Source organism: Myotis daubentonii, chromosome 1 (assembly GCF_963259705.1).
Source record: "Myotis daubentonii chromosome 1, mMyoDau2.1, whole genome shotgun sequence".
Classification (NCBI taxonomy): Eukaryota; Metazoa; Chordata; class Mammalia; order Chiroptera; family Vespertilionidae; genus Myotis; species Myotis daubentonii.
Window position 1 is genome coordinate 104,210,462 of NC_081840.1, and position 21,692 is coordinate 104,232,153.

The 21,692-nt window shown below is 41.1% G+C and overlaps 1 protein-coding gene across 28 annotated transcripts in view; it reads right to left on the minus strand.

The window, feature by feature from the left end:
* PARD3 (par-3 family cell polarity regulator) overlaps positions 1–21,692 on the minus strand; it is a 780,879-nt gene that overhangs the window by 310,143 nt on the left and 449,044 nt on the right. For all 28 annotated transcript variants that reach the window (XM_059655793.1, XM_059655831.1, XM_059655947.1 and 25 more), the window contains 2 exons: positions 21,007–21,195; positions 19,544–19,714 (listed from right to left, as the gene is read on the minus strand). In XM_059655793.1, the coding sequence (XP_059511776.1) occupies positions 19,544–19,714; positions 21,007–21,195 (360 nt within the window). The remainder of the gene's footprint in view (positions 1–19,543; positions 19,715–21,006; positions 21,196–21,692) is intronic.

Sequence of the window (21,692 nt, forward strand, 5' to 3'; positions counted from 1 at the left end):
AATAAACTCACAGCGCCAGTGAATTAGACTCAATAAGGTTTAAATTGTGAAATGAGCATTTGTTTTATTAGGGTTTTTTTTTTTTAAGTTGCAGATTACAACTGACAGCTTTTCTGAAAAGTAAATGAAACATTCAAGGTCTCTGAAGTATAAGAATAAAAGAATATTTTCTGAAAGAATAATAAGGCTAAACTCCAAGGTACTTTGGGGACATAAAAACAAAAGCAAACAAAACAAATACCGGACATCTTTAAGAACAAATACATTTGAATTTTTAAAATGAGCACATACCTTAAAGAGACTTGCTATACAATAGATGCTCTACACATAAGGCCCACTTGCTATGCAACAATTTATTTCATCATAAGACATCCTCAAGTTTGCTTAACCAGTATGTTTAATTAAACTATATAACTGCAGTTTTTTAGACGATAAAATCTTTATAAAGCTCTTATGAGAAAGTCCTAAATATACCAAGAGGCTACTTTAGAATTTTACAAAGTCAAATACAAATTAGATTAAAAAAAAACTGTCCATGAGGGCTTTTTGAGAAAAACAGTAAGATGCCTGCTCAGATAGAACTTCCAACTTGACCACTTTCCTAGGAAAGAGTAGACACCTCCCCTGCCTCACTAACCATATCTAATTTGCATCTCAAAAGACAGACTTAAATGGAGAAATCAATGAACTAGTATATCAATATTTAACAGAAGATACAATGCCTTTTTATTTAAAAAAAAATACAAAAAACACAAAACAAAACCTGATTTAAAATCTTTTGATGAATTGTGTGAGCGTATTGGAAAACAAGCTTAGGAACAAGAAGTGTGGCACTCAGCTCTCAGGGGAGAAGGCAGAGCCAGGTGGCCCTGGGAGAGCAGTCCAGGCCTTTCTATAATTCAGGCTGCTCCCAGGCCCTTTCAGACTCCTTATATTAAAACATTATCAAAATTAAGCTTAATTAGAAAAAAAGAGAAATGAACTGCAATTTTCACTTTTTCCTTTGTTGTTTAAGGTGCAAAAATGTTACTCAACCCAGCTTCATTCAGTACAGAGCTCTTTCCCTACAAATGGGAAAGCTCGACAACTGCTGAAGACAAATCAGCTCCAGGTTGAAGCAAGATTAACATAACGTGTAGCAGTGTAAAGTGATGCTGTCTTTTCCTAAAGTATTGTGGGAATGTATATCACGGTTCAAAAAATACCTGATAACGTTTGACCAGGCCAGTTATTTCACTTTGTTTTCACTATCCTTACGAAATAATAAGCAAAGTGAATAATAAAGATTCAAGGGAATCAATATTTCTCAGAACTTTATTTACAAAGGTATAAAAATGGAATGATCTCAAAATCTAAAAATAATATAAATAATATGCTCCTTAAAAAGATATTCAAATGATCATATTTTGCTTTTATAATCAGAACATGATATTTAACAACAAAAAGCTAGATATTGTCCAATAAATATGCTTTTCTTTTTTTTGGTGCCCTTGACCAGAATCGAACCTGGGACCCTTCAGTCCACAAGCCAACGCTCTATCCACTGAGCCAAACCAGTCAGGGCAAATATGCTTTTCATTATATACTTGGCCTTCTCTTCTTATTAGGAAAAGTTAAAATCTTGGTTTCTTATATAAAACTAATACAATTTCTGTGGGGTTTAGTAAAATTTCATGTTGTTTAAAGTATGCATTAGCAGGTTGAATGATGTCTTTCACATTTAAAAAATGTATCCCACTATCTCGACTATAAACACTGAAAAGCTGGTATAGATATGGCCCTCACCCCTTTCCACAAATTTAGAAGTGGGTCCTACTTAGTACTTGGAATGATCTCATTATTCGATATTTCAGTCACCATGGACTTGACCTGTTATCCCCAATGCCTGGCACAGAGCACACACTGATTGAATAATGAGATGAATAAAGTTAATTCGAAGTCAATGACTCAGAGATTCCTTAAAATGGTTAATAGAGATCTTACATACACTAGTCCACAAAGAAGTAGGCCTTTAAATTTGATGGAGTTCTTTTAATTTGAAATTAAAAGAAACTGACCTAGATTTCAATTATACATTGAGAAAATACTCACATCCAAAGGATACGTGAACAGAAAAAGAATAGACAGGGTTTAGCTTTGGAGGACAGTGGCAGGACATTTAGGATCCAGATTCAGGTTCTGCTTTCATGCAGGATCAAACGTAATTTCCTTTCAATCAACACGTGGACAACAGCAAGGATCAGAGAGGTGAAGGAATCTCCCCAAGTTATTCTACCGGTATGTGGAAGACCCAGAGTGTAACTGACTCTGTGTGATAATATAGTCTGTGGTTGATGTGGCACAGTGGGTTGAGTGTTGTCCCATATACCAAGAGGACATCAGCTTGATTCCTGGTTGGGGCACATTCCCAACTTGCAGACTCAATCTCCAGGAGGGGTATGCAGGGGATGTTTCTCTCTCCTCTCCTCCCCTCTCCTCCCCTCCCCTCCCCTCCCTTCCCCTCTTCTCTCTCTCTCTCTCTTTCTCTCTCTCTCTCTCTCTCTCCCCCGTCGCCCTCTCCCTCTAAAATCAATAAAAACATAAATAAAGTCTGTGCTTTCATTGTACACTACATCCCAATACAATCAGAATACAAATTGCCTGAACAACACATTCATAGTGAATTAGACCCACTTACATGCATAAGAGGAAGGAACACTAAATTACTTCATCAGTACTTTGGCCTTACAGCTACTAAATAAATAGTTTGACCTCTCCAGATTTATTCCTTAATACATAAAATGAAGAGAATCATAAATGATGCCTTACACCACTTTACATTTTAATATACACTGAGTGGCCAGATTATTATGACAACCTGACCTTTCTAGGCAAATTAGCTATAATTTCACGCTGAAGTTACTAGAGGGCCAGACCATTATAAATAGGGAAGCAGGTTGTTTACCACAACAGTAGAAGTGATTTTTTTCTGAAGATCTGGGTAAACAATGCGATTTAACAGCCTTTGAACATGATATATATATAAAATATATATACACTAATAAAAGACAAACATGTAAATTGACTGTACCTTCGCTATGCCTTAAGCCACACCCACCAGCCAATCAGAGCGACTATATGCAAATTAACCCAAACAAGATGGCAGCCGGCAGCCACGGAGCTGGAGCCAGCAGGAGGCTTGGTTGCTCCAGTGATGGAGGAAGCCAAACTTCCCATGGCCACCTGTAGCCTCTGCAAAAGGCTACAAAGTTTCAACTATAGAAGGTAAATAAATCCCAGAATAAAGAAAAAAAGAAAAAAAGGAGAGGCTGGGAGCTTCCCTCGCCGGGGGGCTTGGCCAGCCTGAAAATGGCCCTCGGCCCCTCACCCAGAATGGCCAGGCACCCCAGTGGGGACCCCCCACCCTAAAGGGGGTATGGCCAGCCTAAAAACAGCCATCAGCCCCTCACCCAGGCTGGCCAAACCTCCATGGGGTGAGGGTCCCCATTTGGGGTCGGGCGGGGGGCTTGACCAGCCTGCAAACAGCCATCAGCCCCTCACCCAGGTTGGCCAGGCACCACAGTGGGGACCCACAGAGGGGGGTGTGACCAGCTGTAAACAGCCATAAGCCCCTCAACCAGGCTGGCCAGGCACCCCAGCGGGACCCCCAACCTGATCTGGGACAACCTTCAGGGCAAACCAGTCGGCCCCCACCCATGCACCAGGCCTCTATCCTATATAATAAAAGAGTAATATGCAAATTGATCCTAACAGCAGAACGACTGGGAATGACTGGTCACTATGACACACACTGACCACCAGGGGGCAGACGCTCAATGCAGGAGCTGCCCCCTGGTGGTCAGTGCTCTCCCACAGGGGGAGCTCTGCTCAGCCACAAGCCAGGCTGAAGGCTGCCAGCACAGCAGTGGTGACAGGAGCCTCTCCTGCCTCCTTATCAGCACTAAGGATGTCTGACTGCAGCTTAGGTCTGCTCCCTGCTGTTAAGTGGACATCCCCCGAGGGCTGCCAGGCTGCCAGAAGGATGTCTGACTGCCAGCTTGGGCCCGATCCCCCAGGGAGCGGGCCTAAGCCAGCAGGTGGACATCTTCTAAGGGGTCCCAGACTGCAAGAGGGCACAGGCCAGACTGAAGGAACCCCCTGAGTGCACAAATTTTTGTGCACCGGGCCTCTAGTACTTTCAAATTCTAAGAGGATTAAACCTAGAGAGAGAATTCATTTTAAAACAGTGCTTGACACAACTAAATCCTTCAGTATGGGGTCTAAGACAAAAGTTCACCTACTCATATTCTTTGTTGGTACTAAGACAAGACTTTTTATAAAATCATGTCTTGCTCGGCTGGTGTGACTTGGTGATTGAGCGTCAACGCATTAACCAAGAGGTCACTGTTTCGATTCCCAGTCATGGCTCGAAGCCCAGTTGGGGGAGCTTGCAGGAGGCAGCCTATCAATAATTCTCTTTCCTCATGATGTTTCTATCTCTCTCAAATCAATAAAAATATATATTTTTAAAAAGAGATCATGTCTAACAGAGATATAATGAAACGACTAAAAGCTATGTTAACAATAACTTCTACAAATATTAATTTCATTAGAGCATTAAAAAGCGTAATTGTGGAGAGAGACAAAATGGCGGTGGAATAAAGGGATGTGTTCCAAGCCTTATCCCGGAGCAGAAACAATGAGCAACTAAATTGAATAACATCCACCCAAATTGGCAAAGTAGACACAGCTGGTGAGACAATTCGCAGACGGGAAAGGAAAAGGACGCCTGGAGAACAGTAAAATCAAGGATATGGGCTGGAGAGAACTGCGAGACCTCGGAGCCCAGAGGGTCAGACAGAAACCGCATGGCACCAAGGCCATGTCCCTTGGGACACGCATAGCGTCTGACTATAGAAAGGAGGTCCACAGGACTACTGGCAGCAGGGGATTCTAGATCTGAGTCCAAAGCCACGAAAAACTGAGCCTAGAGGGGGCTGCCCAGGCCATGCTGTGCCACTGGGAGAGGGGCTTGCAGTTCTTTCCCAGCCTTTTGATCTTTGCTTTTGTTCACTGAACCTAGTTCATAGGACCTTTCAAATACAGACACTCACCTATGGCTGAGGTGCAGGTGGAGGTGCAGACTTGTGGAGTCTGGGGAGAGGCCGGGGAAAGGAGACGGTCAGGAAGAGGTGGCTGCAAGTCTGGCAAGGAGTCATATCTGACATACTGGACCTAGGCAGCCATTTTCTCCTGAGGAGATAGCCCCTCCCTGCAGTCTCCAGGCAACCAATACAGCCTCACCCAGACTACACCAAGTGGCACAAAGGTAAAAAAAAATCTGAATAGTTCCTGAGAGCCTACAGGGACTGGCCTAAAGAGAGGCCTTCAGTCCCAGCAACAGGAAACTGAAAAGCGGCAGACAATACAGAAGAGTGGGATCTTAAACCAGCCCTCATTTTTATTTTTATTTTATTTTACTAGAGGCCCGGTGCAAAAAATTTGTGCACTCGATGGGGGGGGGGGGGCCCTCAGCCCGGCCTGTGCCCTCTCGCAGTCTGGGACCCCTTGGGAGATAACGACCTGCTGGCTTAGGCCTGCTCCCGGGTGGCAGAGGGCAGGCCCAATCACTAGGTGCAGCCCCTGGTTGGGATCAGAGCAGGGACGATTGGGGAGTTGGGGCGCCGCCCCCTGTCATGCACAGAACAGGGCGGAAAGGAGGTTGCGATGCCACCCTCAGTCACGCTCAGGGTAGGGCCGATTGGGGGGTTGGGGCACCGCCCCCTGTCACACTCAAGGCAGAGTCGATGGGGAGGTTGTGGCGCCACCCCGTCACGCACAGAGCAGGGCCAATCAGGGGGTTGGGGCGCTGCCCCCTGTCACGCACAGAGCAGGGCCCATCAGGGAGTTGGGGAGCTCCCCCCTGTCACGCACAGAGCAGGGCCCATCAGGGGGTTGAGGAGCACCCCCCTGTCACTCACAGAGTAGGGCCGATAGGGGAGTTGGCACACCGCCCCCTGTCACACACAGAGCAGGGCGGATCAGGGGGTTGGGGCGCCGCCCTCTATCACTCACAGAGCAGGGCCAATCAGAAGGTTGGGGCACCTTCCCCTGTCACGAACAGAGCAGAGCCGATAGGGAGGTTGTGGCCCTGCCCCCTGTCACACACAGAGCTGCAGGGCAATCAGGGGGTTTGGACACTGCACCCTGTCACACTGATCCCGGTGCTGGGAGTCCTCTCAGCTCCGCTGATTCCAGTGCTGGGAGGCATATTACCCTTTTACTATATAGAATAGAGGCCTGGTGCACGGGTGGGGCTGGCTGGTTTGCCCTGAAGGGTGTCCTGGATCAGGGTGGGGGTCCCCACTGGGGTGCCTAGCCAGCCTGGATGAGGGGATGATGGCTGTTTGCAGCTCGTCACACACCCTTCAGGGTGGAGGTCCCCACTGGGGTGCCTGGCCATTCTGGGTGAGGGGCTGAGGGCTGTTTTCAGGCTGGGACTGAAGCTCCCAACTGCTCCTTTTTTTCTTTTTTCTTTTTTATTCTGGGCCAGCTTTAGCTCTGAGGCTCCAGCTCTTAGGTATCCGCTCCTGAAAGCAGGTATCTGGTTTGTTTCGGTTCTCGAAACTCTGTATCAACTCCAGCTCTGAGATCCCAGCTCGCTGAAAGCTGGTTTCTGGGTTTGTTTTTTTTAGCGTCTATATTTGTTATAATGTTTGAAACTGCAGGCTCAGAGGCCTGCAAGGCAGGCAGGAAATGTTGGTTTCCTCCGTCACTGAAGCAAGCAAGCCTCATTTTAGTGTCAAGCTGCCTGGCTGCCGGCCGCCATCTTGGCTGACAGTTAATTTGCATACCTCCCTGATTAGCCAATGGGAAGGGTAGCGGTCGTACGCCAATTACCATGTTTCTCTTTTATTAGTGTAGATTATTATTTTGTCTCTTTTTTTATTTTCCTTCTTTTCGTTTGTTTATTGTCTATTTCTTTTCACATTATTTTTGTCATCATTCTATTTATTTATTTTACCCTGCTTTTTAACATTTAAAAAAAAATTTTTAATTTCTTTTTTCCCTCTCTTTCCCTTTATTCTTATCCACTCATCCTCTTCCTACTCCCACTATACTGAACTGAGGTCCTCCCCATATACATCACATTCCTTAAACTTACTTTCTGTATATAAGGTTCTGCCACCATCCTCTTTACTGGGTATTTGGTATTTTTATGTTTTGGTTTATCTGTTTGTTCTCTGGTGTTTTTCCCCATATATATATATATATATATATATATATATATATATATATATATATATATATATATATATATATATATATATATGGGCTTTTTTCCCTTTTTCTTCATTTCCTTTTCTCTCATACCATTTTTTCTCTCTGCTATATCATTTGTGCTCTCTTTTCTCTCCCCTAGTTCTCTTTTCTCTGGTGGTCGCTTACATTGACGCTATCGGTGTCGTAAGTACATTCGTGTTTTGTTCCCTTTTGTGATGTGTCCTGTCTAAGTCAATTTTATCCTGTTTGGCCAATGTGGTAGAGAGTGAGCCACATAACCAGTCACCTGGAGAGGAGACTACATCCATGAACGGGTCAATAACACTCTAGACCAGTGATGGTGAACCTTTTGAGCTCGGCGTGTCAGCATTTTGAAAAACCCTAACTTAACTCTGGTGCCGTGTCACATATAGAATTTTTTTGATATTTGCAACCATAGTAAAACAAAGATTTATATTTTTGATATTTATTTTATATATTTAAATGCCATTTAACAAAGAAAAATCAACCAAAAAATGAGTTCGCATGTCACCTCTGACACCCATGTCATAGGTTCACCATCACTGCTCTAGACCCAACTACAGAGGCAGGAAGAGGGCAGCAGTGAGGGAGAGAGCATGAGTAAGTGAAAGAACAAAAGAGGGGTTTGTGTACGTGTCACAGTTAGATCCCACAGGACCTTTGGGGGCAGGCTGACTGGGCTCGCCTAACCAGGCAACCTCTGCTACCACTGCAAACAGTCCCGGAGCAGCAAAGTCTTCCACAGAGGCCACACCTTTTTGAAGGGGAGAGCTTCTGTGACTGGGATCCCAGCCTCATCATCACCCAGGGTGCCCTCAGATGACATTCAGGACTCTACAGCCACCTCCACTAGTTACCTGCTACCTCAGCTTTGGTCTCACGGTCACTGAGACTCCAGTGACCATGTGTGCGGGCCCCTGTGACTTCATAAGTGTGCTCCCCTCTGGTCAGCCCAACACTTTATCCCAACACCACAACCGTGCTAGCAGCAGCCATGTGAGCAGCCCGCCCCGCTCTGAGGAGCAGCAGCCTCACACGGCCTGCCCCTGTGCAAGGAACAGAAGCCCCACGAGCAGCCCGCCCCAGTCTGAGGTGAGGCAGCCTCACGTGGCCTGCCCGTGTCTGAGGATCAGCAGCCTACAAGCAGCCCACCCCAGCTGAGGAGTGGCAGTCCTGCACAGCCCGCCCCCATCCGAGGACCAGTAGTCTCGCAAGCAGCTCAACCCTGTCCAAGGGGCAGCAACTGCACAAGCAGCCTGGCCCCGCCAGCCAGAGGAGCCAACACTGCTGCAAGCAGTGCCCACAAGAGGAGCTGCCACCAACTGAGGAGCAGCCGCTGCCGCTATGGCCCAAGGAACAGCTGCCACACAAGGAGCAGCCCCTGCATGACTCAACACCTAGATCCTTCAGTAAGAGCAAAAATGGGGACACAAAGAAACCCCCAAAGGAAAGAAAAGTAGGAATCGCCAGAAAAGCCGCTAAGTGAAATGGAGGCATGCAATATGTCAGAAAAAGAATTCAGAATAAGGGTCATACAGTTCATAAACCAGATGGACGAAAAAATCACGGACTTATGTAAGAATCAAGAAGAAATAGAGTGCCCTAACTGGTTTAGCTCCGTGGATTCAGTGTCAGCCTGCGGACTGAAGGGTCCCGGGTTCGATTCCAGTCAAGGGCATGTACCTTGGTTGCAGGCACATCCCCAGTACGGGGTGTGCAGGAAGCAGCTGATTGATGTTTCTCTGTCATCGATGTTTCTAACTCTGTCCCTCTCCCGTCCTCTCTGAATAAATCAATAAAAATATATTTAAAAAAAGAAATGAAGAGTGATATAGCTGCAATAAAAAACACCATGGGAAATTTCAACAGTAGACTAGGAGAAGCAGAGGATCAAAGTATCGAATTAGAAGACAAGAAAGCAAAACACACCCAAACTGAACTGCAATTGAAGAAAAAAATTAAAAGCCAAGAGGGAAGCCTAAGGGAGTGTTTGGGCCAACATGAAACGAAGCAATATATGACTAATAGGGGTGCAAGAATGACAGGAAGAGGCACAAGGGTTAGAAAACCTATTTGAAGAAATAATGTCAGAAAACTTCCCTGATGTGGGGAAGAAAAAAAAAGTCACACAAGAACAGAGAGTCCCAAACAAGATGAACCCAAAAAGACCTACACCAAGACACATCATAATTATGATGGGAAATGTTCAGGACAAAGAGAGAATCTTAAAGGCTGCAAGAGAGAGACAGAAAGTCATGTACAATGGATCTCCCATTAGATTATGAAATGATTTCTCAACAGAAACACATCAGGCCAGAAAGGAATGGAAGGAAATTTACAAAGTGATGCAAAGCAAGGAACTGAATCCAAGAATACACTATCCAGCAAGGCTATCATTCAAAATTGAAGGGAAAATAAGGAGCTTCGCTGAAAAAAAAAGGCTAAGGGAGTTTATAACTACCAAGCCAGCAATGAAAGAAATGCTAAAGGGACTGGTGTAAAAAGAAAAAAGAAAAAAGGAAGAAGGAACACAGACACAAAAAATAAAAATGGCTATAAAAAGTACCTATCAATAATAACTTTAAATATAAATGGACTAAATGCTCCAATCAAAAGACATCGAGTGGCTGAATGGATAAAAATACATGACCCATATATATACTGTCTACAAGAGACCCACCTCAGAACAAGGGACTCACACAGACTGAAAGTGAAGGGATGGAAAAATAGCTTTCAGGCAAATGAAAATAAAAATTAAAAAAAAGCTGGGGTAGCAATACTTATATCTGACAAAACAGACCTCAAAGTGAAGGCCATAACAACAGATAAGGAAGGCCACTTCATAATACTAAAAGTATCAATACAACAAGAAGATATAACCCTGATAAACAGATATGCCCCCAATGCAGGAGCACCCAAATACATAAAAAAAAACCTCCTGGAAGATATCAAGGGAGAGATCGACAACAATACAATCATAGTAGGGGACTTGAATACACCACTGACATCACTGGATGAATCCTCTAGACAAAAAATCAGCAGAGATATAGCAATTCTAAATGACTCACTAGATCAAATGGTCTTAATTGATATCTTGAGAACATTTCACCCCAAAGCCATGGAATATACATTCTTCTCAAGTGCGCATGGGACATTTTCAAAAATAGACCACATATTGGGTCACAAGCAAAGTCTACCCAAGTTCAAGAAGACTGAAATCATATCAAGCATTTTCTCAGACCACAATGGCATAATGTTAGAAATAAACTACAATAAAAACAATCCAAAAAATTCAAACACTTGGAAGCTGAAAAGCATGCTATTAAACCATGACTGCGTTACCAAAGAGATCAAAGAAGAACTGAAAAACATCCTGGAAATGAAAGACAATGAAAACACAACAACCCAAAATCTATGGATACAATGAAAGCAGTCCTGAGAAGGAAGTTTATAGCTCTACATGCTTACCTCAAAATAGAAGAAAAAATGTTAATAAATCATCAAACTCTACAATGTAAAGCATTAGAAAGCGAGCAACAAGAAAAGCCCAGAGTAACCAGAAGGAAGGAAATGATAAAGATCAATGGAAAAATAAATGACATAGAGACCAAAAAAAATAAAAAATACAAAAGATCAATGAAACCAAGAACTGGTTCTTTGAAAGGATAAACAAGATTGATGAACCTCTAGCCAGGTTCACCAAGAAGCAAAGAGAGCGGACCCAAATGAACAAAATCAGAAATGAAAGAGGCGAAATAACAACAGACCCCACAGAAATGCAAAGGATTGTAAAAAAAAAAAAAATACTATGAATAACTCTATTCCAACAAATTAGACAACCTCAATGAAATGGACATATTCCTAAAAACTACAACTTTCTAAAACTCAATCAGGAAGAATCTTAAATCTCAATAGGCCGATAACTATGGAGGAAATTGAAGCAGTCATCAAAAAGCTTCCAGCAAACAAAAGCCCGGGGCCAGATAGCTTCAAAGGGGAGTTTAACCAAACATTCAAAGAAGAACTAAAACCTATCCTCCTCAAACTAGTCCAAAAAAATTGAAGATGAAGGAACACATCCAAGCTCATTCTATGAAGCCAGCATTACCCTAATACCAAAACCAGATAAGGACAACAAAATAAAAGAGAATTACAGGCTAATACCCCTTATAAACATAGATGCCAAAATCTTCAACAAAATTCTGGCAAATCGTATCCAGCATTACATCAGTAAGATCATATACCATTACCAAGTAGGATTTATTACATCCACAAATCAATATATGTGATACATCACATAAACAAATTGAGAGATAAAAATCACATAGTCATATCAATTGATGCAGAAAAAGCTTTTGACAAAATTCAACACCCTTTCTTGATAAAACCTCTCAGCAGAGTAGGAATAGAAGGATCACACCTCAACATAATAAACGCCATATATGACAAGCCCATAGCCAACATCATAATCAATGGGCAAAAACTAAAATCATTTCCCCTGAGAACAGGAACAAGACAGGGATGCCCCCTCTCACCACTCCTGTTCAACATAGTACTGGAAGTACTAGCCATTGCGATCAGACAAGAAGAAATAAAAGGCATCCAAACTGGAAAAGAAGACGTACAACTATTACTACTCGCAGATGACATGATACTGTACATAGAAAACCCTAAAGACTCCATAAAAAAATTATTAGACTTAATAAATGAATTTGGCAATGTAGCAGGATACAAAATTAACGCCAACATCTCTGGCAGTTTTATACATCAATAGTGAACCCACAGAGAGATTAAAAAAACAATCCCATTTACCATCACACAAAAAAATTAAGATATCTAGGAATAAATTTAACTAGGGAGGTAAAAGACGTGTGCTCAGAAAACTACAAGACACTGAAAAAGAGATATAGGCAGACATAAACATCTGGAAGAACAAACCGTGTTAATGGATTGGTAGAATCAACGTCATTAAAATGTCCATAATACCCAAAGCAATCTATAGATTCAATGCACTCCCCATTAAAATACCAATGGCATATTTCACAGAGCTAGAATGAACTCTCTAAAAATTCATCTGGAATAAAAAAAAAAGACCCCAAATAGCTGCAGCAATCCTGAGAAAGAAGAACGAAGTAGGAGGGATCTCAATACCAGATATCAAGATGTATTACAAAGCCACTGTTCTCAAAACTGCCTAACACTGGCATAATAACAGACATATAAACCAATGGAATAGAGTACCCAGAAATTGACCCAAACCACTATGCTCAATTAATAGTTAACAAAGGAGGCAAGAACATACAATGGATTCAAGACAGTCTCTTCAATAAATGGTGTTGGGAAAATTGGACAGATTCATGCAAAAACATGAAACTCGACCACCAACTTACACCACACACAAAAATAAACTCAAAATGGACAAAGGACTTAAATATAAGACAGGAAACCATAAAAATATTAGAGAAATCCACAGGCAGCAAAATCTCAATTTCATATGCCGAAGCAATATCTTCACCGATACAGCTCCTAGGGCAATGGAAACTAAAGAGAAAATAAACAAATGGGACTACATCAAAACAAAAAGCTTCTGTACAGCAAAAACACACACAAAAATACCATCAACAAAACAACAAGAAAGCCCACTGCATGGGAGAACGTATTTGCCAATGTTATCACAGATAAGGTTTAATCTCCAACAGCAGGTGGTCATCCCCTAAGAGGTCCCAGACTGCGAGAGGGCACAGGCTGGGCTGAGGAACCCCTCCGAGTACACAAATTTTTGTGCACTGGGCCTCTAGTTGTAAATAATGCTGCAAAAAATATATGGTTTCTTACAATAAATACCCAGAGGTATAATTGCTGGGTCCTTCTTTATTTTTTGTTAGAGCCTTTAACATCTACTTTGTGTTATATTAGTACTGATACCCCACCATTTTTTGTTCTGTTTTTGTTTTCATGAAATATCTCTTTCATTCATTGTTTGTGTATCTTTGGTCTAAAGTAGGTCTTTTATAGGCAGCATATAAATTAATCTTTTCTTATTCATTCAGCCACCCTATGTCTTTTAGTAGAAGCATTTATTCCATTTACATTTAAATAGCTAATACATATGTAATCATTGCCATTTTATTATTCATATTTGTTTATCTTCTTCTACTTAAAGTAGACCATTTAACATTTCTTGTAATGCCTGTTGGGTGATGATGAGCCCTTTTAGCTTTTTCTTGTCTGGAAAGATCTTTATCATCTGTCTTTCAATTCTAAATGACAGCTTTGCTAGGTAGAATAATCTTGGTTGTAGGTCCTTGCTTTTTATCACTTTGAATCTTTCATGCCCATTCCTTCTGGCTTGCAAAGTTTCTGTTCAGAAATCAGCTGGTAAGTCTTATGGAAGCTCCCCTGAAGGTAACTAACTGCTTTTCTCCTGCTGCTTTTAAGATTCTCTGCCTTTAACCCTTGACATTTTAATTATGATGTGTCTTGGTGTAGGCTTCTTTTGTTTATCTTGTTTGGAACTCTCTGGACTTCCTGCACTTGTATGTCTATATCCTTCCAAAAGTTAGGGAATATAACAGTCATTAATTCTTCAAATAGGTTTTCAATTCCTTGCTCTCTCTCTTCTACTTCTGGTTCTCTATGATGTGAATATTGGTATGCTTGATGGTGTCCCAGGTGTGCCTTAAACTATCCTCATTTTTTGGATTATTTTTGCTGCCCTGTTTGGGAATATTCTGCTGCTACCTATCTTCCAAATCTGCTTCACCTATATACTATTGATTTTCATTAATATATTCTTCATTTCAGTAATTATATTCTTCATTTCTGGGTTTTTTATGTTTTCTATCTCTACTTTTATGATATCACTGAGCAACCTGATAAACAGTGTTTTGAACTTTGCATCTGGAAAATTGATCATCTCCATTTTGTTTAGTTCTTTTTCTGGAGTTTTGTTCTGTTCTTTCATTAGGGACATATTTGTCTCCTCGTTCTAGCTGCCTCCTTCTGCTTGTTTCCATGTACTAGGTAGATCTGCTATGTCTCCCAGACTTCGTAGAGTAGTGGCCTTATGTAGTAGTTGTCCTTTTGGAACTAGTGGTGCAATTTCCCTGGTTACTCACCTAAGCTGTGAGGTCCAGATGTGTCCCTTGTATTTGTTGTATGTGTCCTCCTGCTGTAGGTGAGCCTTGATTGTTGCTGGCATATCAATGGGAAGGATTGACCCTTGGGCTGACTGGTTGAAAGGACTGGCCATGACAGTATAACAGTGGAGGAGCTGTTATAAAGGGGCCAACTCTATGAAGCAGGATTTGTTTTATTGGGGCTCAATGCCTGCTGAATCTACACTTTGGGTGCGTCATTTTTTGAGATGGTTGAGTGGTACTCTGATGTGGTCTGAAACTGGCCACTTGGTGTGCTAGTTCTGGGGCATCGTGGGAGGGGCTCTGACGCAGGCCAAAGTCAGATGCCTGTCCCCTGCCTGGGGCCATTCAGCATGAGATATAAAGCAATCTGCAGGTGTCAGCTTCTTGTGCTGGACTTTGAGGTTCCCCAAAGAGGCCAAGTTGCAAACCAAGTCTGGCTGTCCCTCATGCAGGGGTTGGGGTCACTTAACAAGAGGTACAGGGCACGCTGAGGCCAGATGCTGCTGCATGGGGTTTGTGAGCCTTTGTGAGATTTTAGGAAAATCCTCATCAAGAGCTAAGATAGGTTGCTTGTGTGGAAAAGCCACCAAAAAGGGCTTGAATTGGCCTACAAGTTGGGCGGGGCAGGGTCTCAAGGAATCACCAAGGCAGGTCAAATGTTATTAACCAGGTTACGGAGATTCAGATGTGGCACCCACCTGTGGGCTCTGTGGGGAGAGGGCTCAGCAAAGGAATAATGGCCTCTGCCAGCACTTCTGTCTGGGAAAAAGCTACCCCTCCAACCCAAAGCCATACAATTCAGTTTCTCCCTGCATGTCCCTGGTGACTTTCAAGCTGCCACCCCAGCGAGGTATCTCAGAGAGAGTGAGACCAAGTAAATGAAAGTGTAGGCTTTTCAGAGAAATACCTGGGACTCTGGAAATGCTCTGTCTCACTCAGCCAAAATCGTTGCTGGTTTTTGCAGCCAGAAGTTATTGGGACTTCTCTTCCCAACACTGGAACCCTGGGCTGGGGGTCCTGGTATAGAGCTGGAAATCCCTTGCTCTTCAAGGAGAACCTCTGCAGCCAAGATATTTCTCCAGATTTTTAACCACCACAAGAGGTGTATGACTAGCCCATTAGGAGTCTGTCTCTCCTACCAGTCTTCACACAGCTTCTTCTTTAAAACTTCAGTTATAGGACTTTTATTCAGCTAGACTGCAGGTGGTTTTCAATGATACTGTTCTGTAGTTGAGTTGGAATTTTGATGTGGTCATGACAGGAGGCAAGCAAAGTGTTTTCCTACTCGCCATCTTGACTGGAAGCCTGCTTTTTGTATTCTTTTCAATGAAAAAGAATGCCAGGGCTTAAGAAATTGTTCTTTAAAAAAATTAATCTATCCTTGATGTGCACAAAATAAGGGGAAGCCATTTCTTTCTCTCTCTCTCTCTCTCTCTCTCTCTCTCTCTCTCTCTCTCTCTCTCTCTCTTTTTAGGAAACGATGATTGCTTAGAAAATGTTTGATGATATATTTAAGTAAGAGCACTAGATCTGAGGAGCAAAGAAAATCCAAATCTCTGTCACGATATTAATTTTATTACCTGCCTGATGGTTTTCTTAGATCTTCACTCTCTAGCAGTAACTAAGTTATCTTTTTCTTCTAAAATTGCCAGATTCTCTAGGATTGTCTCCTTTATCATTTTGTACAATGAAACGTGTCAGTCCTGGATTGGACACTAGTGACAGAAATACGAACCTGGCCCATGGATGAGGGCCCAGCCATCTCTGAATTTATAGTTCCAGCAAAGGAAAACCAAGAAGAAAATGATGACAGTCCTGAGTGAAGGTAAGTATACAGAACTAGGGAAATACTTTTGAGAGAAAACTGAAATTTAAAGGTTATCTTTGCCAGGATAAGAAGCAGGACAATTTCATGGTGAAAACCTGGAGGTAAGATAGAATACAGAACATTTGAGAAACTGCAAGTAGTGTAGAAGAGCTAGAGGAGAGATTGCACAGGGATAGGCTGGAAGGGGTACAGGTTTTACATGCCCTAATAGACATTGGGGAGTAGATTGGCACCAGTCCTAAAGGGTACAGAAAACTCCTGAAGGATCCTCAGCCGGGAGTGACATGGCCACTTTGTTTTTGTAGAAAAATCTGCCTGCCAGCAGTGTAAAGAATGGAGTGAGAGAGAACTCCTGATTGCAGGGTAACCCTTCAGGAGCAGCAGCAGTGAGCTCAGGGAAATAGTGGGCACAAATGTGGGCAGTGTCAGAGGAGGGAGAAAAAAATGGATTGAGAAGAGATAGTAAAGGTTTTTGAGAGATAAAGAGTATCCCAAATCTCTAGCTTCAAAAACTGAAGGAATGGTGGTGTCATTTATGGGGACGTGGTGACTAGGATGAAGTACCTCAAGGAGGAATTGGTTTTGGAGGAAAAAGCATAAAGTTTGGAGCACCCTGGAATTAGGTGCCTGAGAGACATACCAGTGAATACCTCCATGGTCAGTTGGAACAAGACTAGTTCTGAGCTAGAACAGAGTTATGGATCACTTATCTAGGTGGTACCTAAAGACCAGGAAGTGGAGATCACCCAGGGAGAATGTGCACAGGAAGAAGAAAGAGCCCAGGAAGAGCCGTGAGGAACACTAATAATAAAAGGACAGGCAGAAAGACGAAAGAGAGAAGAGCTGGAGTAAAGTAGGAGAAGAATAGAGAGAGAGCAGGTAACAAATGATTCAAGAATGAGGTGGTATTAAAGATTCCTGCAATGTCAAGCAAAACAGATTGAGAAATACCTTCCAAAGAAAACCTCCAGTGTGCTGTAGAGGGATAGATACTTGTGAAACACAGGGCAAGTTAATACCCAATATAGATATGTGACAAATAGTTTATTTTAAAAAACACTAAAATAATATATGTACAGCACTTCCCACATATAAGGGCAAGGAAAGTTGTGACAAAGAAGATTTTCTTTTGCAAATTCTCATCTTCTCTAGCATGAAAGTAAGTATACAAACTCTTGATATAAGGAAGTGTTTGTAAAATACAGTTTTATAATATTTCAAAGACTGGACTATATAGCTTTCTAACAGATCCAGAAGGAGAGAACTCAAGCACTTTGTTTAGCTTGAGGTTCATTCATGACAATACACCCTATGTTTATATCAATATTTACTGTAATATAATGTACACATACCCTCCCATTAATTCCAAGGGATGTTTTTCCAAAGGTAATATAATTACAACAACAGCAGAATTATGTCTTAAGCCTTATGGGAAGCTGAATGGGACCCTTCTGTCTTTGCATAATGTTTTAGTTTAACCCTGTCGGTATAAAAGGCTTCTCCAGGACACTGACCTTAGTGTTTTTAAGTTTCCCTATAACACTCAACGTTTTTCTCTGATGGAGAACTTTACAAGGAGTTACTAATTTTAGTATCTTTTAAAGAGTCTAATAGCATAACAATTGTACAGTGTAAGTTCTATGAGAGAAGGGTCACATCTATTTTATTTGCCTCCATAACCCCAGGATCTAACACACTTTCTTAAAACAGTGGATATTCAATAAACATTTGTTTAATAATTACAGTGTGTCCTCAAAAATGTAAATATACTTTGAGTAATTATTAATCCCAATGGGTTAAATTTGAAAAGAAAGAAACATCAATTGAGTTATCAGCTGTTAATACATTTTTGGGACAGCCTACATGTACTGTTTGAGGAATGTGCACTTATAGTTTCAGGAAAAAAAAAAAAACCTAATAAAGATCAATGTATCTGGTAAACTTACTGTTGAGAATTTTTCATGTAGCACTTTAAAGGGCTTCCATTAAAAAGACCAGTTAATTATTTGACAACCAAATAATTCAAGAAAACTAGTCCAGTAGCCTAGTATGAGGGATTAGCATTTATAGCTATATAATAAAAGTGAATGTTTCTACATCACACTGCTTTCCACTGTGAGATTTTTAGTTACAGTTACATTATTCTCTTATTGGTATGAAAATTAATTTAATTACTATTAACTCATTCTCCATTTAGAAATTAAAAACAACACAAAAGCAAGTCAATGGTCAATAACCTTTCAAAACGTGGTTGCCTCTACACTGACTACCCACTGAGCTCAAGAGTACATTTTTTTTTAAAAATATGATTGTATTATAGAATCAGATGAGTGATCATCACAACCTAGAAAGCTTGCTTTAGCTACTTTTTTAAACATGGACTTTAAAATTAAGAAAAACACAAGCTATTTTGATAGCATTTTCTTTGCGTGATTTGTTAGTAATTTTTCCTTACTTTATTTAAAAATGTGGGAATTTTAGCATCAATAAAAATAAACCACATTTTCAGTAAGTTCTGTTCTTCATAAACTTATCCAGTCCCAACTATTGATGGCACATAATTTAGAATAGATCTATGAAATTTATTTAAGGTTCCAATATTAGTTTTTTATTACATATATATAATTTAGTTTTACCTTTAATTTTCAAATGCCCTGCTAAAAAAGAACATATGTTTTTATTTATTTGGGAAGACATGACCATAATATTCCTACTACCCCTAATTACATAGTACAGCATATATTTTCAACTAAGTATGTATTACATAATAGATAAAAATGAAAAAGCAGGCACTCAAGGGGAAAAGCAGTTAACCTATAGTGAAGGAGAAAGAGGAGGTAGCAGATAGAAGTGGAGGCTCACACTTTTGACAATGCCAAGGGATAAAGGGGCTTTGAAAGAGGCATCCTTTTTTTGATAAACAACCGAACAACTCTAGTTTTGTGCATCTCCCTACCAGCTACAACACTGCTGAATAGAATAGAATTGTTGGCTCTGAGCAGAACGGTATGATCTCAGCTAAAGGTGCCTTTAAGGTCCCCATCTTATCTGTTAGGTTGGCAACAGAAATACGAATGAGCAAGTAAGAATATTTTGGGCACGGAACTAGGAAAACACATCACAACTCACTGATAATACAATAAAACCACAGCAAGCCAAGATAATTTATAGTGGTTCAAGGAAAAGTCCCAGGACTTGCCATGCTCAGTCCAATGTCAGGACTGAAACTCCGTCTTATTATAATTTCGAAAACTAGTGTCTTTGGTCTTTTCATTTATTTATTCTTTACCTCACTGCACTTGCTTATTCGCCTTGCAACAATGAGCTGGATCATTCCTCGCTTGTTCCCTTCAGTGGACATGGACCTTCTGAGGGTTTCCATGGCATCTTGGTTTGTCTTGCCCAACAGGGATTCTCCGTTCACTGCTATCAGCTGGTCATTCACCCGAAGCCTTCCATCCTGAGAAGCAAACAGGTAAAAACAAGTCTGTTATAAAAGAAGTTGCTTTCATTTTAGTTAAAAAAAATAAAAACAACACCAAAAAAAAAAAGAGGGGGGGGGCAGACTTTAATCCTAATGGACTTTCCCAATTGAATACTAGCATACTGTCCAGTCACCGTAGCCTTTGTCCATTTCAGTCATTTATACATTTGTAAATCAAGTCATTATCATAATCTGTTTACCAAAATAGGGTACTAATTCAAAGGATACAAAGTGATTACTTTCTTGCTTCCAGAGACACCCACAGAGGTTATTTACAACCCAAGATATGCCAAAGCTCAAGGCTATTAGACAAGTACAGAGAGAGAAGTGCCCTCTTAACAAACAACCAGGAAATTTTCTCTACACTGGGAAATAGGATAAGTGATCCATAGACAGTGAAGGGGAAAAAAAGATTAACCTTTATTATATGGAGCTCAGAGCCAGAACCTAAACTAGGTCTTTGCATAGATTATCTTCATTTAACTAGAATGATTATGGGTTGTAAAATCTATGAGACAAAAAATGGGGAGTTGAAGCCATGGACATCACCCCAAAATGAGAGATCACTGTTTTTTACACACACACACACACACTAACAAAATATTGTTAAGTGTTATAGGATATCAGAATATGCCAACACAAAATATACCACTTTGGCATAAGAATGATTCTGAGCTGATGGCAACTGAGAAATGGCAGACACAGCAGGTGTTCTATGCTCTCCCCTTTCTTCCTGAACACAGGACATGCATTTCCTTTATGAAGGTGTCCCCTCACTTTTCCCAAACCAGGGAAGGAAGGACAATGTTCAACACCAGAGACAGAGATGGCAAAGAGATTAGTCTGCATAAACAAACCTTACAAAATAAACCTTATCATTAGTTTCCCTGATATAATTACCTTCCCAAAATCTACAGCTCCTAGAAGCCCAAACCCTTTCTCCTTTTATTAAACACAATGTACTGCTCTTTGCTTAAATAGTATATAACCTTCCAAGTCTCGCTGTTTCTTCAGTTTACACTTTTTTTCTGTGGAGCCCCAATATATGTAAAATTTAAAATATTAACTTCAATAAAATGTTAACCTTTTTCTCCTGTTAATCTGTCTTGTGTCTCCCAAGATTAACTAATAGGCCTCAGAAACAGAATCTATGAGGTATATACAGTCTGACCTCCTCTGTAGTGTTTACATTTCCAAAATAGTTATAGGGGTAAAGGTAAACATTTGTATTGATGGACGTAAACTCAATAGAGCTGGCATTCGCTTACTTTGGATGCTGCGCCTCCGTTAATAATGGACTTGACAAAGATTCCCAAATCCGCATGGCTCTCTTTTGACCGGTTACCTTTGACACTGACACCAAGACCTGCGGATCCTGAATCATTAAGTGGAACTTCAAATGTCAAAAATTCCCTGGTTCCATCAGGTGTGAGAACAACATCCTCCTCGTCTGCTTTCTAATAGGGAACAAAATTGCAAAGCACATTATATTCCAGTGTTTCTTCCTCACAGATATGTTTAAAGGGCTAATGAGCAGTTCTTAATCATAACAGGCACAGTATCTCCACCAGAGTTCCATGACAAAATCCAGGATAGCAGTGCATCTGTACCCCTTCAAAGGATTCCTAGGGACAGCGATTATTTACATGCAGCATTTATTTAAATATTGAAACAAACCCAAAACAGATTATCAGAAAGATAGGGGGAAATATAGTGAAAAGGACTGAAAACATGTAGACTCCTAGAGTTTGGGATTTTTTTGGGGGAAGGGGGGGGCGGGAGAAGCAGGAGGATTTCTGTTTATAGAGTGGGGCAAAAGTAGATATACAGTTGTGAGTACCTGGAACAGAGTTATTTATTAATCATTGTATTATTTTCAATATGAACTGTGAACCTACTTTTGCTCCACCCTGTATATATTCTAAACCACAGGAGAAAAATAATACATGAATCA